Source organism: Neolamprologus multifasciatus, chromosome 6 (genome assembly GCF_963576455.1).
Source record: "Neolamprologus multifasciatus chromosome 6, fNeoMul1.2, whole genome shotgun sequence".
NCBI classification, from domain to species: domain Eukaryota; kingdom Metazoa; phylum Chordata; class Actinopteri; order Cichliformes; family Cichlidae; genus Neolamprologus; species Neolamprologus multifasciatus.
The window spans coordinates 24,120,893-24,137,698 of record NC_140444.1 but is presented as its reverse complement, the minus strand read 5'-3'; the positions used below and the strand labels follow the sequence as shown (position 1 = coordinate 24,137,698).

At 41.5% G+C, this 16,806-nt stretch overlaps 1 protein-coding gene across 2 annotated transcripts in view; it reads right to left on the bottom strand.

The window, feature by feature from the left end:
* Window positions 1–16,806, bottom strand: part of cntln (centlein, centrosomal protein) — a 95,101-nt gene that overhangs the window by 64,886 nt on the left and 13,409 nt on the right. The window contains exons 7-11 of one of the 2 annotated variants that reach the window (XM_085162088.1): window positions 15,670–15,803; window positions 14,525–14,687; window positions 13,835–14,074; window positions 6,114–6,248; window positions 1,250–1,369 (exon numbers count right to left, since the gene is read on the bottom strand). In XM_085162088.1, the coding sequence (XP_085018214.1) occupies window positions 1,250–1,369; window positions 6,114–6,248; window positions 13,835–14,074; window positions 14,525–14,687; window positions 15,670–15,803 (792 nt within the window). The remainder of the gene's footprint in view (window positions 1–1,249; window positions 1,370–6,113; window positions 6,249–13,834; window positions 14,075–14,524; window positions 14,688–15,669; window positions 15,804–16,806) is intronic. The other variant, XM_085162089.1, reaches the window with a different exon arrangement.

The window sequence follows — 16,806 nt, the reverse complement described above, 5'->3', positions numbered from 1 at the left end:
GGCGTTATTAAGAGAATTGTTTGTTTGTTCGCAGCTAAGGTCAACATGTCAATGGTATGGCTGCCGTACCCAATTTGAAAAGCATTCTGTTGGAAAGGACTGGAAAACTGCACAGCAGCGAACTGAACCAAGCAAAGTACTGTACAGTAAGAGGCTGAAGGTAAGGTCTCAAGTGCAACTGATAGAGGGCATTTTGCTTATTTCCAGAAACAAGCAAAGGACAGAAACCACTAAATCACGCCTTGAACAAATGCCCTCATTAATGTAGTCACGTTTTTCTGTGCATACCTTTGCTAAATGCCCCTCAAACAGCAGACAAGTAAATGGCACCATTAACTAAGACAGTCAAGCGTGTTGTCTGAATCTATGTTGAGCATTACTGTCGAGGTGTCTGCCAGTGATGTAATTCAGACACTTCAGATCTGACAAGGAAATGGTGCCTAATGTGTTCCTGGGATTGTGTTCAAAGGGAGATGACCTTTGGATAATCACTCACTCGTTGGTCAGCTGCGAAGATAGAGAGATTTGTTTTTTAAAGGCAGTGAGCTTTAGGGGAAAGTGCAACACGGGGGTGAAAATTAACTTTTTTTTCTTTTGCTTGCAGCCAGTTGGAGACACTGAAAACAACACGAGGACGAAGAATAGTCTGAGAAGAACATCACAGAGCACATGAAGGTTAAAAGACCAATAAAGCTGATTCGTTTAAGGATTAAAAAAAAGAAAGAAAAATGGCTGCATCCGCTTTCACCGGAGCGGCTTCTCTCCTGCTGCTTCACTGCCTACGCACACTCTGCTTGTGTGTGCGCCCATGTACGTATGTATGTGTGAAAGACACTGTAAAAGAAGGTCACGGAGGAGGCAGTGGCAGCAGTACTGCAATTGAACCACTGTTACTTTCTTGCAGACCTCTATATAAACCAGTAGCTGATAGCAGCAATCATATCTAAGCTAGTGGCCACAGCAACAAGCAGCTCCTTCAAACTGATACTAACAGATGTCACCAAAATATAGCAACAACAAATGTGCTTTTTGAAGCAAACCACTCCTTCGGGTAGTTCAATGTCACTTTGAGAAACACTGTCATGCAGGGATACACAGACAAAAGATGCAAAAAAAGACGAATAAAAGTTCGACCATAAGGAATCAGAGTGAGAACTGTACTCTAAACTTGGGGATAAATAAACTGTTCTAAGAGGGGTGGAAAAGATTAAGACATTACATTTATTTGTATACATTGGCAAGTAATTACCTTCAATTGCAGCAGCTCCTCGAGGTCTTGAATCCTCTCTTCTACCTCTTTTCTCCTCTCACTCCCGAACCCAACGCTGCCAGCTGGAGACAGGGACCTGGACCGCTGCACTGGTGCACCCTGGGAAGGGTAAGCAAAGAAGCACTGGGGTGGGAGCTTGAACACACTTCACTTACACAGACAGGCACAAACACATGCAGCAATTAACATCTGTAGAAACACTGAGTGAATGCCAATAATGGAATTATCTATGTTCACTCCACTCCCCTCTCACCTTGAGTAAAACATGAGCATTGTCTTCCTTGGTACACACATATGCAGACAAAAACAAACACGCTGCCAGAGGAATAAAGCAAGCTCGAGCAGCAGTCCACAGAAGCTGAAGGGAGGAGGTTCACTCTTGTGTGTGTGTGTGTGTTTGGAAGCAGGAGTTGCAAGCTGAGAGCAGCAAAGGTTTCTCCCTGCGACTGGCTAATGAGTATGTTCATTTCCATTTACATTGTTTCTTTGACAATAATGATGTCCCATTAGGGGAGACTAAAGGGGCTATAGATTCCAGAATGTGCTGGGCTTCATTACAAGAGGTGGTCAGGGAGGCCGCTCTAATTGCTCTGCTAGGGGCCTCCAGGTTACACTTGATAGGACAACTGGAAGAGCTGCCGATTAGGAGGGGGGTGCAGTTTGCTTGCCAGCCTCTTCTGTAGAAATAAATAAAGAAATGGAGAATTGCTGGGGCTGCGCTGTAGAAAAGCAGTGGGAACAATATGCTAGTGGAATATGAATATGAAAGGATAGGAGGCCCCCCTGTAGCGCCGGGCAGGGCTGACCAGATGGCAGGCTAAAATATGCAATGCGACTAAATGCACAACAGTCCTTGGGTAGAGAAAGATGAGCAGTACAGGAGGAGGAAGTGGTGCTAAAGTGGTGAGGTTAATGAGAGGATAGCAGATCAGCTAGGCCTAACCCCCCACCATCCAAAAAAGATGTATTTTGATTGCTGTTGACAAGCTCTCTTGCCTATTAAAGTCATTAAGATTTCAGCCTTTTCTGATATTGCAACACCTGTTGTTACGGCTGAAACAAGAAAATATCTCATGCCCTAGTGTCCTACGCAAAATCATGCACTAATCAAGCACTGGGGGAACCAAACACATCTTGGTGCTTGACCGGTGGGGATTTATGCTTCAGTGGGAAACTGCAAACTCCCGCTGAAACCCACACCCTCCTGGTGTAACCTCCTTAGAATTGTAACTACAAGTCATCTTGACGCAGCGCGCAACTACTGGCCTGTTCCATACCATTGATTCCTCCTGTGCATTCCTGACTACTTTATCGCAGCAGTTTTTGAATATATCAGCAAGAGATCAACAATCGTCTCAGTCTGAGGAATAATAAACATAGTATCAATATCAGGACTCAAAAATGTCAGCAAATTCCTGGAGGGACATGGTACATTCTGATGGCTGTTTTTAAAAAGTCCTGACATTTTATTTGTTTCAAACATAAATGCAGGCAACAACGTCAGCCATTTACGTAGGATATGTCAAAGATTCTCTGCAGAAGCCAAATCACACCTTACTCTGTCAGCACAACAAATAGCGCAACTTGTACATCTGCTCACAAAGCAGCTTGGCAAACTTTAAAATAACATTGCCTCAAAATTCTCCACTCTCAAAAGTGAGTGAAAAAAACATTTTTGCATGATAATTCATAAAACGTGATTGAATGTTGTTACATGGCAACATGGAATACATGAAAACAATGGATTTCTGCTTTCTTTGCATTGCTCCTCATGAATCCCTTGTGTATGGGTCTGCAACTCAAATCATTCACATGAGGGCGAACTTCACCGGTAAAAGAGAAAACTGCTATTTAGAAGGACACTAACAGACAGCAGATATTGTTCATTGAATAGCAACTGCTGCAAAATGCTAATTGACATGTTTAAAAGAATGGGATTAGACTTTAAGACATTTTTTTATTGTAACTTAAAAAACGCATTTGTCACTTAATTAGTTACAACACATTTCCTTTAGTTTTAATATCACAGAATGTGTATTTAAAACAGAACATCTGCTTGTGACATTAATATATACACGATGTACGTGTGCTGGGAAATGTGCTCTGAGGCTACAGTTGACTCCAGTGACCTGGCGGCCAGGTTTTGCTAACATGCCTGCATGGGTGCCAACCATGTGTTCTAACTCAGCCTTAATGACTCTATGCAACTAATTAGCAGATTGATCTGCATATTCCTGATGAGTGGCAGGCCAACTGGCTTAGTCTGTCTGTACAAGGGGGAAACACAGATTCCAAAAGGGGAATCCAAACCAACTCAAAGTCCTAAACCTAAAAGTAAAGATGAGCAATTATAAAGTGCACGACATACTGCAGACAAACTCTAAACTGGGTTTCAGGTAGAAATATAAATTGTGAATGATATTTACTACTTAACCTGATCACAGTAATTATTAATGAAGGTGAGAACCACGTGAGACAAACTGCTGCGTGCTTGTCTAAAGTCCACGGTAAATTAATAAAATGGTGACACTGACTAATGACTGACATTTTGGTGCAGATGTTCTCTCTGGTCCAGTTGGATGCCTGACTGCTGCTGGACCCGAAGACGCATGAATGCCCTTTATTTGTGTGGGAGGCTCTGTGTTGCGGCATTGATGTTAATGTTCCACAAGACAGGCCTGAAGGATAAAAAGCAGAGAACACGAGACACAGAAGGCTGTCCTCGACATTTACCTCAGCTCGGCAGCTGTCTGGTGGTCATGGCCTGACCTGTGTATAACACCCTGTAATGGCTTTGTAAACATGAGAGCGCAACGCAGAAGGAGGGACAGAGGGCACATAGTAAGAAGGAAATGAGGGAAAAGGCCTGTAACTTAAAAATCGGATTTACTGAGGGATCAGCAGAGGAAAGAATCATTTCACTGAGTGCCCGCCTCCCTTCACCTCTCCTCCACTTTCTATCTGACAGAGACACTGAGTCACTGTCATCAATGGGTTTCTTTATGATTGCACTAGCCTGTTATGAGTGCATCTGGAGAGTAATTAAATGTGTTCACGTTCCCTGATGACTATACATTCAAATGAGCACTGTTACTAAGCAAACTTTAAAAAACAAATGCTCAAGTTGTAGCTCAAACTTGAAGTAAATCATGCTGAAAAATGGTCCACTCTGTATAATGTCAGAAATTCACAGTGTTGTTTCTAATAAAAACTCTAAGCAGTTTGGAACTTGAAAATATAATTTTTCATGATGTCTTTCAAATCTAATTTTCCACATCAAAGTAAACTTTCTTTACTCAAATCATGTGACACACACACACACACACACACACACACCAAGTCTCTCAAGTTCCTTGAGACATAGTTTTTTTTTTTTTTTTTTTTTAATGGCTAACATCATTATAGGACTTACTGCATGCACCCAACACAGTCGGACATGCACCACTCTGCACTGTTTATAGACGCAGCCAATAATCCCACTTCACCGTGGGCATTGAGTAAAATAGCAGAAATCTGATTCCAAGGGGGAAACAGTATGCTGAACAGAAGACTCGTCTCATCAGCTGCTGACCTTCCAGTTTGTTATTCCAGTTTAAATGGAGTGGTATGAATCGTAATGAGGCATAAAAAGTTTATAGTTTTTTTGGACCATCATCGTGCTTCTAGAAATTATTCAAGATTTACAGTAAGGCTGGACATGTTTTATGAAGTTTACATGTTTTAAAGTAATAACCTGAGTTTTTATAGCTACTGGCTGAGAGACGTGAACGTGCCACTGTGCTATGTGAAAGAATGCCACTTTAAAGATGCCGCTTTGTAGTCGCCACTCAGAAAATAAAATGCATCAATCTTAAATTTCATTCAGTTAAATAATAACTTTATTTCATTTAAAGGAGTTAGTTCAATTTAAAGCTCTCCATCTTTCATCTGACATCTGTTTCTGTAAATGTTGGCGCGGCAGCTTTAATATGATCATGTGCCTGCATCAAAATCTCATTTGTAAACGTATGTACAACACACAGTAAATGTGTGGTCAGAGGCAGTGACAGGCAGGATTGCATTTATTATAAATGAAAAGCCAAGCTGACTTTTACTGAAACTGATGACAAATGCCCCGATTTTCATTCAGTAGATCTCATTATGATTCACGTTATTAGTCAGTATAATAGAATATCAAAAAAAGTATTTACACACTGATTTTGGATATCAGCAGCAGGATCAACATTGGCGCATGTTTTTGATAATAAATTATAGGTGGATAATAGAACAATTATGTGTTTGTGAGCTGTGTGTCCTAAGGCAAGCATAAAGGAAGCTCATCAAATGTCAATACTATTTATTTATTTTGCACGGTATAATTACATTACACATATAGACTGCCAGAACAGAAGCGCTTCGATTTAAGATACAATGAGGACAGCGGCTTAAATCAAACAACGTGTCTTCGGGCCAGCTTTAGAGTGAGTGAGGCCATCTAGAAACATGTCCTGCCAAACTTATGAGTTGAATACTGAGAAGATCAAAAGCTTCTTTCTTGTTCATAATGTACTGCTGAAGCGGTAAATTAGCCAGTGCCTGAGCCCAAGGCATGCGTGAAACCAGCAGCACACGCCGGCTTGGTCACAGTAGGAGGGGCATCTGTGTGTGTGTGTTGGGAAGTTCAGGACAAAGGTTGGCAGGGGCTGGGTCTGATAAATCATATGATTCTAGAAAGACAGTTTCCTTTATATCCCTTCTCTGTGGCTTTGATCTGAACAAAACAGTAATGGATAAGTGAGGGTATGTTAGCTGCTCATCCACGTGTTGGCTTTGACATAATTACCAGAAGCCTGTTCTGACCTACCTGTTGTCTTCTAATGGAACTGGCAGATCTCTGATGGAAAGTACTCCCCTCTGGCCTGGGACATGAACCTCGAGTAGAGGCCTGGTCAGGGCTAGACTTCTGGGCTACCGCATCAACCTGCTCTGACGCCAGCGCCTGTGAGAAAAGAGATGGCGCATATGTTGGTGCTTGAAAGGCTGAAAAGAGACGACTAAGATAGGCTGATAGAAAACAGAGCCTTGGTTTGGTGACAGCTGTTATTTTGTCATGCTTATGTCAGAAAATTAGGAATATTATCCATGTTATACCTAAAAGTTGAGTATTTCAGCTGTAACAAACACACCCACTTAACCATATTTGCTTGTCAATGCAAATATCTAATCAGCCCATTACATGGTAGCAGCTCAATTCAATCAGGCATGTAGACGTACTTAAGACAACATGCTAAAGTTCTAACCGAACATCAGAATGAAGAAGAAAGGTGATATAAGTGACTTTGAATGTCACAAGGTGGCAGATATGCTAGTTTGAGTATTTCAGAATCTGATGATCTATGGGGATTTGGCTGCTCAACCATCTCTAGGGGTTAGAGAAAACAGTCCAAAAATGAGAACATATCCACTACGCAGGAGTTATCTGGGCAAAAACACTAGAGAAGAACACTTCAAGTTTATAAGAAGGCAACTTAATTAACCACCTTATCGATTGGATTACAAACAAGGTATACAGAAGAGCACCTCTGAATGTACAACATGACAAACCTTGAAGGAGATGGGATACCAAACTGGGTCCAACTTGTGTCAGCTTAGAACAGAAAACTCAGATTACCACTCGCATGGGCTCCACAAAACTGTCAATAGAAGATTGGAAAAACATTGCCTGGTCTGATGGGTCTTGATTTCTACTGTGACACTGAGATGGTAGGGCCAGACTTCCGCATAAGTAACATCAAAGCATCGATCCATCCTGCCTTGTATCAATGTTTCAGGCTAGTAGTGGGATGTGGTGGAACGGGAGATTCACATCAAAGATGTGCAGCAACTGTGTGATGCTCCCATGTCAATATGGACCAAAGTTTCAGACAAATATCAAAATATCAGCACCTTATACAATTAATGCCATAAAGAATTAAGGCAGTTCTGAAGGTTAATCTCTACGCTTTAGCTACTGTTGTGTTGTTATGCTGAGTGTGTGTTTTTGTGCAAAGATATTATAGCTTTAAGGACAGCATGACTTTTAATCCACTGCCAAAAGGCCACGTGCTGTATAGGCAGTTTTTATCAAGTCAGACAAGCCCTTTAATAGTTCAAAAACTCATCCACATACCTCTTGACTGTATCACCTGCACATATTCATGCCTTTTCTTAAATCGCTAATAAAAAAAGTGTGAAACTAAAGAGAAAAGAAAAGCTTCACCTGCTGCTATCAACAACACTTTGACTCAACACATCAAATTGAAGCTCTTTGACAAACAAAGGCCTTCACCACCGTGTTGTACTGGGAGGCCAAGTTGTGAAGAAAACCACACAGGATGTCATCACCTTTTTTCCAACAAGTCCTGATTGCATTATCAGAAACCTGGCATCTGGGCGTGACCTTGTTAACTGCCAGGGTAATCAACTTTAACCAAAGGGGAGGAGAGGGGATGATAAATTATTAGTGAGGAAGATTTTGTTCATGTTTTATTAAATTGGCCTGTCAAAGGGGGTTGGTCAAATTATCTGGGGCCTCGTTTATTGGAGGCCGGCCATATTGGCGCATCTGTTACAATTATTTATAATTTCCAGGCAGGCAGGAGGATGGAGTGCATTTTTCGGCATCAGCCACATAAAGCAATTTAGAAATTAACTGATGCGGGAGCGTCTGACTTTTCTTCCTCGCGAATTCTCTCTCGTCGCCCTCCTGATTTTCATCCAGCGGAAAACAGGAAAGCCGGGAAGCCGTTAAAAGAGCAACAATATATATAAACGGGAAAAAAAAGACAAACAGATTACACGTAGCTTAGAGTAAACCAAGAGACGGCGCGGGAGCATGAGATTGACAGAGGAGAAGAGAGCATGCAGGTGTGGTGAAAAAAATAAATAAAAAGAGCAAGAGATTGGGAGGAGGCTGAGGGAGGGAGGGGAGGAGGAAAAAAAGAGAGAGAAAAGCCGGTCTTGGTAATTACTGAACACGATTAGGTTCTTGGGGGAACTTGTCTGGCACTGGCGGCCCTCACATGTGAGGATGCGGCAGGCAGGACCATATGGAGCGAGGCTTGTGATTGTGCTCCCTGAAGCTCGTGACCCGTCTGCTGCCGAGCCCTTGAGCTGAATGTGAAATGAGACTTGCCAGGCCTAATGTTCTACACATGCACCATTTATGCCACAAAACAAATCTGATCACTGTTAATTATGGAGTAGCTATAATCAGGAGGGGCTCCCCACCCACACACACACACCCAAAGCCACTCACTGCATGGATACACAAACGCATGCTCACACAATCGCATTCGAATAGATCTGTGGAACGACAGCATATGTGAAAGTGATTGGATAGGCCTGAGAAGTGAGGACTTTAAGCAGTGCACTCTCAGGCCTGGTGCACTTTGTATTCAAGATGGTGAGTCTTCAAAGAGCATGTGTCTTTGTGCATAGATGGATGAGTGTGTGTTTTAACTGGCAGCGCAGTGGAGGGGGACTTAATAGAAGGACGGCACACAGTGAGTAGGAAGTAGGTGCGTGTATGTTTTCGGAGTGTGTACCCAGCCCTGAGTCCTCCCACACAGTCTGTTTGACCCGGGTGTATGTGCTAGAACGAGTGAGTGTATGTCTCTGCAGCGGCACATGGCTGTGCTTCATTAATGAGGCGAGCTGTGCTACACAGAGTTTCTCATCTAATGAGAGCAGTTGAGCTTGTAAAACACACCACTGGCATCTATGTCATTAGTATGTCTCTGGCCCTGGACGTGGGCCAGCTCCAAACACTGACCCACCCACTCACACGCACACACACACGTTGACAACAATATTTACTACTAATACACACCCAAAACTCAAACTCATGTAGGTAATACTATTTATTGCTAATACAATCAGCACACATAACATTAGTCACTGAGAAAAAAATGCATTTTAAGCATTAATGGAATTCAAATGAAAAAAGAAATGTGTGAATACAGCCACGTGTTTACGATAAAGATTAATATACTTTAAAGTAGGTCCTGCGAGTTTAGTTAAAAGAAGCGCATTCGTCTTAATGGCTCAGTCACACTAGAGCAAAAATAGGACAGGACAGGTTGCTCAGTGAAAGCAGTCTTGGAGTGATTAAAAGTTGTTGCGGTGACCAACTGGTTGCCCATAAGCTGAGGCTGTTCTAAGTAGTTAAAGTAAAGTAATAAAGTAGACATATATTCACAGATTTAATCCCAATTAATCACTATTTTGTCACAGATTGCACATAATTGCCCACTTGACTCCATTTAGCAGGCTGAACCTGTCTCATTGTCTCTTGCACCAAAATCGCTTTGAAGACTCCAACTGACTGCAAGTGGTGATAGACCTAGTGTCTGCCTCGAAGCAACCATTTCGAAGGCAACAAGATTGCAAGTTCATTGCACATGGTTGCAATAACTTTGGTTGCAATATGGTCTCCAGTCACCGTTTTCCTCATTGTGACTGTAGCATGAATGAAAACAAGGCCTGTGCCTTCAATCACATTTTCACAAAGTACAATGATGAACATTCAAAGCTAAATTCATATATGAGCTTATTTTAATTGAACTTAATTTCATGCTTATTAGGGTTAGCAATATCGTAGCAATTTGTTACTACCGTGATACCTTCCCCACAATAGCAATGCTATCATTATACAGTAGTTTTGATACTCACTTACACATTTCTTTATTGCGTTCATGTTAAAATGCAATGTAAAGCTAGAAGATCGGGACGTCATGCCATCTACAGCCTGACATGGAGATGTTTGCACCACTTTATAAAACTGCTTTTTGATTTGCTTTACCCTGCTGTCAGCCATTTTTCACATCACCACAATTCAGTTACCTTTAGTTCAGTTTACCATCTTTCATTTGGGAAATGCCACAATTGACTTTGCACTACAAAATCTAAGAAATTAAAAACCCAAGGTCTGCAAAGTGCTTAAAAATACAGAAATAAAAATTACAATACTGAGAAAAGCTGGACAACATACTAAAGTCATCCTCATGCCTTTTTGAGTGTCTATTCAACTTCTAGCTGAAAGCTGATTTCATATTTCTTCGTGGCATTATGTTTTCACCCTTTTCAGCTGATGACTGCCATTAATGATGAGGATGATCAAAAGAAATGCCTCACCAAAGCCAAAGGTGACCTGACAAAAACGGTGGGTGTATAAATTTATGCACGTGTGAGCGTCTCACTAGCACTTTAATTACACATCTAAAAGCGTTTAAATTAGCCAACATTAATAAAAACCCAGGAGCAGATGTTTAAAAATGATCTCAGCAAGATAAGGGAGATGCAACGTGTGGGGTTCATTCAGTATATTAAAAAAAAAACAGGAGGGGGAAGGCTCGGTCATGTCTCTAAATGTTATTTCTGTGCTTCAGGCTTAGTATGAGACCTTACTGCATTTCATGTATCATTATAATAAAGCGGCAGTCAAATGTCTATAGACATAGTTTAAAGAAAAAACACAGGTGTTATGTTAACATTATTGCTGTCCTATTGAGATAATGAGACAAACCAAAGCAAACAAAAAGAAAAAAAACACAAACCTTGTATAAATGGGGGGTTTTTTTGTTTTGTTTTTTTAGGCCATTAAAAAAAGTTTCAGTAAACATTTCAAAAGACACAGGTGCTTCTTCCCATTATATTTAGGCCAAACTTTTCTGGATTGAATGTGAATGCCTAATTTTCTCTTTCCAATGTTGATGAGAGAGTAACCACTGCTTTGAATGACTGCCCACATAATTAACAACTTACCACTCATTTACTGCGGTGATGATTCCAGAAAGCCTGAGGTCTGCTGTGGATTCTAATGTTGGTCTTTAATCACAGCTCGGCTCTGATAGTAGCCAAACTCTAACTAAACTACAGTAAATACAAACGATGCAGTTAAACGCTTCTGAATAATGAAATGTTCAGACTAGCTAGTTTTCTGTCTGCTAATGAGGGAGCCTGCTTTGCATCTAGATTGCGATGGTGACCACCCAACCTGGCAACCCAAGCCTCCCTAACCTGGCAATTTCACAGCAGCTCGTTGTGCATGGGGGTCATCCAGGTGCCTGATGATCAGCCAGGCCCTAAAGCTAGAAGATCAGGGCATCGGGCCATCTACAGCCTGACATGGAGGTGTTTGCACCACTTTATAAACTCAAACACAGGCAAATACCCACACACTGGACAACTACCTAAGCACAGGAGCAATTAGCTGACTTTTGATGTACTAACAATCTATCTACATACAAACATAGATCATAGAGAGACAGACTGATAGATTTAGTATTTATATTTTAATTAGTGAATAAATAACAAAAATAGATTTAACAGATAATGAATGAGGTCACATTATTCAAGTAGAAACCAGCCTGATTAAGATGAGTTGAGCTGTGTGGTCACGCCACTCACTGCCCACATTTGAGCCTTTGTAAAGTCTTGTTCAGCTTCCTGTAAAGAGTTAACTTTGCATAAGACAAGCGAGAACGTACAATCTTGGTGCGCAGCATGGAAATGTAACACACAAAAGGTGTTATTCCTCTCACCCCAACCCCTCCTTTATCCCCGCCCCCACCAAAAACCACTGCGGGTGGGGTGTTCAAAGCCGTCGCTCCGGTCCATATTCAAATGAGCACTGTGTCTCCCCCCCTGTGCTCCTGTTGCGATCAGTACTTTGATCACCTCCAATAGTAACTTCCACCAAAACATTTAAAATTAAAATCAAATCTGCCTTAACAACCCGAGCATTTGAATTTAACAGGTGTTCGGGAGGAAGTTGTTACAGAATTCGCGATTATGTGCTCGGATACACACACACACACACCTTCAGTCAAACACACAACTATGAAGACAGACGTAGCCACACGTACGCACAACCTGTCAGTGAAATTAGAGAGTGGGAAATAGAAAACCCTCCTGACTGAGCGCTATACCTTGGGATACCTGATCTGTTCACTTTGATGTCAGCGGGTAAGAAAGTTAAAAAAAACAAATCAGCCAGACAGCAGCTACATGTGTTCAGTAAACAAAAGTTATCATTTATTCTTAGCTTTGGTTATATATATGATTTTTTTCTAATTATGTCCCAGCCCTGAGAATTGTGTGAGCTGACTTTTCACTCTGAGAGGCAAGAAAACACATGCACACATATATCAGTAAGTCACATTAAAACTACCTGCCTTAAAATGGTGCATGAGACAAAAAAAATTAAAAGCCCCAAAAACATCTGCATAAATTCGAAAATTTCCCAGCAGCACGCTGCATTGTAACGAGATGATCGATGTTATTCACTTCACTGGTCAGTGGTTTTAATGTTGTGGCCAGTCAGTGTATGTGCCCACACTACACACACAGAGCACTAACTGCATCTACTCTAAATGTAGTATTAATTACTGTGGGAACACTACAGTACTGTATTTAATTACTGACTAAATGATCCATTTATATTTTACCGCTGGTTAAATTAAGAGGGTTAAGTGAGACAGGTTCATTGTAACTCACTTAACATTTGAACTGATATCTTCTAACTTGCACAGTCTGGGAGCAGCACTTTCAGAAAATCAGCCAATCAAATTAACGAATTAAACGCTGCGGAGGCAGAAAAACATTTCTCCGCTGCTGCAAAAATATCGTCTTGTGCTGCATAAACTGGAGTTAGCTGAAGGAGGAAACTGGAATGGTAAGTCGTAAGCAGAAGAGACCGAGAGGCTCCTTAAAATGTCAAGTGGTGTGCCAGAGAACTCCTGATGGAATAAAGTGTCTCAAGATTTTAATTTTTTCCCCATCCAAGTGTCTTACACTGTGTGGTCTACCACCTATCATCATATCGTTAGTAGTTACTAAAGGCCTCTATTGCCTTGGGGGCGATTGGTTCAAAAGGCACAACGCTAAAGCCAAAGTCCCGCTGACTGACAGGCGTAGAATTGTAACTCTAATATCATCTTCAAAAACATTATGGAGTTCCAATTAAATCACCTCTCTTCACCTCTTACCTGGCTTTGCTGTCTGACCCGCGTGTGTTAAAAGGACTTCCAGTTACTTGGGTGGGAGGGGAGAAAGGCGATATCTAAAGTATGTTATTCAGAGAGTGCGCGTATGCCTAGGACTGGCGGTGAGAGAAGATCAGATAGCGGACATAAAAGACACTGGTGCTCAGAGAGATGGATAGATCAAGGGTGAACTAGAGCAATATCAAACGAATGATTCTGAGTTAAAGACCACCACCATAGGCCATGCTGGGGCCAGTCAGTTATTAGTGTGCCTGCAGGTCCACCTACACACCTGCACATTGACATCTCTGTATCTTGGGACAATTAGATATTAAGTCCAGGCAAGCAATTGACAGAATTATACAACTATAATGTGTTTGTTGTGAAAGAAAGAAGACCGATGTAATGTCCAGGGAACTGTAAGCATGCACATTTTGTTGCTCTTACTCACACAAATGCATATCATAGATTGGCATACTTGCTATGCTAAGATGTTTTTATGCATTTGATCATTAACACCTTTTTGGAAGACATAGTGAAGAATGAGAATAGTGCTTACCTTAAAGTTGGTTTGTTTTTGTGGGGAGGGGTAAATGGCTGTTAGCTGAGGCTGTTGTTGCAGCTGCAGCTCCTGTTGAAGTTGCATTTGTTCCTGCTGCTGCTGTTGTAGGTCAGCTTGGAGTTCTAAGATCTGTTGGTCTTTCTGCGCCAGCTGGCTGCTCAGCTCCTGATGACTCTGGCGGAGCTTGGCCTCACTAGACACGAGAGCCTGGTAGCACTGACTCAACTCTTTGTATAGCTGTCAACAAATATAAATAAGCCAGAGAGGTTTAAAATCCAAGCAAGAGGGAATGGAAGGGTCAGATCGATGGGAGAAAAATGACAAAAACCACTCATTAGGTGACATTGAGACTGCGTTATATTCAGTAATAGAAAAATTAGGATAAGCTAAATAATCTAAATAGGGAAAAGAAGTTGTTAACAACACGTGTCCCAAATGATTTATGCTTGCAAAATGTCTTTCTCTATGATTCCTCCACGTGCATGGCAAAGTAGTATGCTGCAAACCCAGTCACAGTAACAGGAGACTTCGAGAAAAAACGGTTTTCTGGCAGACACAAAAATAATTGTAGGTTACAGCTAGCTTGGAAATAAATCACCCCAGTTGGTGAGGCCTGAGTGAAGCGCGACGAAGAGGTTATAACACTGTTGAGTTTGAGGTTGGGTGTGTGTGTGTACTTGTGAGTACCTGCTGATAGGAGGTAGCGTCAGCAGAGTGAGCCTCTTCTTGGTTCCGCAGAACTCGCTGTGTGTCGAGGTTGAGTCCTTCCAGTTGCTTAATCAGGTGGCTCTGCTCCGCTGCATGCTCTGTGCTCTGTCTGTACAGCGTCTGCATTTCTGCAAAATCACGACTACACACAGGCACTCGCATTACACGTTATGCAAACTCATACAGTACACAACAATAATGTGCTGCTTACATTAAATATTGTGGATTTAGTTATATTTTTTTGACGTATTCAAGGTGAGAAACATAAAGGTCGTGTACTGATATTAAAATAATTATTTAAAAAAGTATGCCAGAGAACCTAAATTAACTATTATTAAGATAACAGCACACGTGTTACAGCTGTAAAAGTCTAACTTTTGATAAATATGCAACTCAAAGCCTTTAACATCATCAATGCCTAAATGCACAACAAAACTATAGAGCAATAACAATCCTAAACTTGTATGCAGATTACATTATTGTAATCTATTTATGACAGCAGATTTCCTTCTTTCGTCAACAGCAGCTACATTTCTCAACATACCAAAATTCATCAGCACCAAAAGGTCATTTCCATCTTGTTTTGTATCCACCAATGGAATTACCACAAAGCGCTTCTCGAACTTGTAAGGAAATCTTTAATCACCCTGCTAAATCCACAAGAATAGTCTATAGCCCTGGTGTGACTGACATGTCAGACTGCCTCTGGCATTAAAACAGAAAAGTAGTTAAAAAAGGTTGAGATTACCACTAAGGCTCCTACAGTTCTCACAGTTTTTATCATATCGACTAAAGCTTAGCCAAAGCCTGCCCTGTTTCCCTCTTCTCTCTCTTTTAAAGCATATCCACTATGCAGGGCTTATCAAGTGGCTTTAGGTGGGCCAGAGTGGAAGAAATCTGTGTCACCCCCAAGCCTCCCAGCGAAGGAAGCAATATACTCACTCCTCCATGGAGTAACCCATGTAAATCGAGGTATACACATGTACTATATGTGTATACCTCGATTTATATACCTCTATAGCGGACAGATTTATACTTTAACTAATGAAATTAGCCATAAATATCACCTGTTAGGGTTTGGATGTTGCAAGAACAGAGACACTATCGCTGCTGGTACAACTTACCAAAGGCGATCAAGTTGTTCATGTTTAGTTGCCAACTCTGTGTCTTTGGAGGAAAGCAGAGCTTCTAGGCTGCTACTGTGGCTCTGCAAGGCAGTCAGCTCCTGACAGGTGTTGTGCAGTTTCTCCTCTAGATCCTGGTGTAGAAGAGTAATAACAATGATTTTGTCAAATTTAGAAGCATTCCTTAAATGAAATGCTTTAAGAAGTATTAGAATTATTATGTCAACTTTTTGATGTGTCAGTGTTTATTTTCTATGGCAAAATCCTCAAACCAACGCAGACCAGCATTGTTAAATTTACTGACTCTGACTATATCGAGTTTTTAAAAAAATATCGATATATTTTTATACGAGATATAAGATGTGACAATATCCTTTATATCGATATAGTCTATGTTACGTTATAACTATACTTGTGGAGCCGCAACTTTGCCTCTCTTTCGTCCACTTTTGTCTTTACTCGGCCTCGCCCCTCCTTCACTGAACACAACTCCCCCTCCTCCCCCATTGCTTCACCTGCAGGAAGCGACAAGATGGACACGGCAAATCTCCGTTAACGAGTTACTGCGCATCGCCCCGTGCGTGGGGCTGGACGCCGTCAACGTGTTAGCTAGCTAACCACGCTAACGAGCTAACCACGCTAACGCCATGCAGCCCAGAGGCGCTGCACAGCCTAAAATCCTTTCATTTTCTCAAAAGTTGACAGCGCGCCTTATGTATGAATTCTGGTTGTGCTTGATGGCCGCGAAGCGATTTTATGTGGTACACAGCGCTCAGCAATCTGTCAAAAAATGTTTTAGTACGACTTTGGTAAGCTACGGTGCTGCACCGGTTGATGGATTGTCAGAGCATTACGGCTACCGAGGAGCCTCGCGGAGTGATACGTACTGTGCTTCAACGTAATATTACCCTACTGTGTATAAGGACCATAAATGGCACCTGGTAAGAGACGTGGTTACGAAGAGGATTTCAAACTCAATGCTGTAAGTCACACAGTAGAAGTTGGGAACAGAGCAGCTGTGAAATCTGTCTTTGTTACTATGCTCTGCATCTTTTAGTTTACATTTTGACTGCACAATTGTGAGCTTTTTGTTATGCACAAAAACAACATTGTTTTCTTTTATTTTTGGAGCATTAT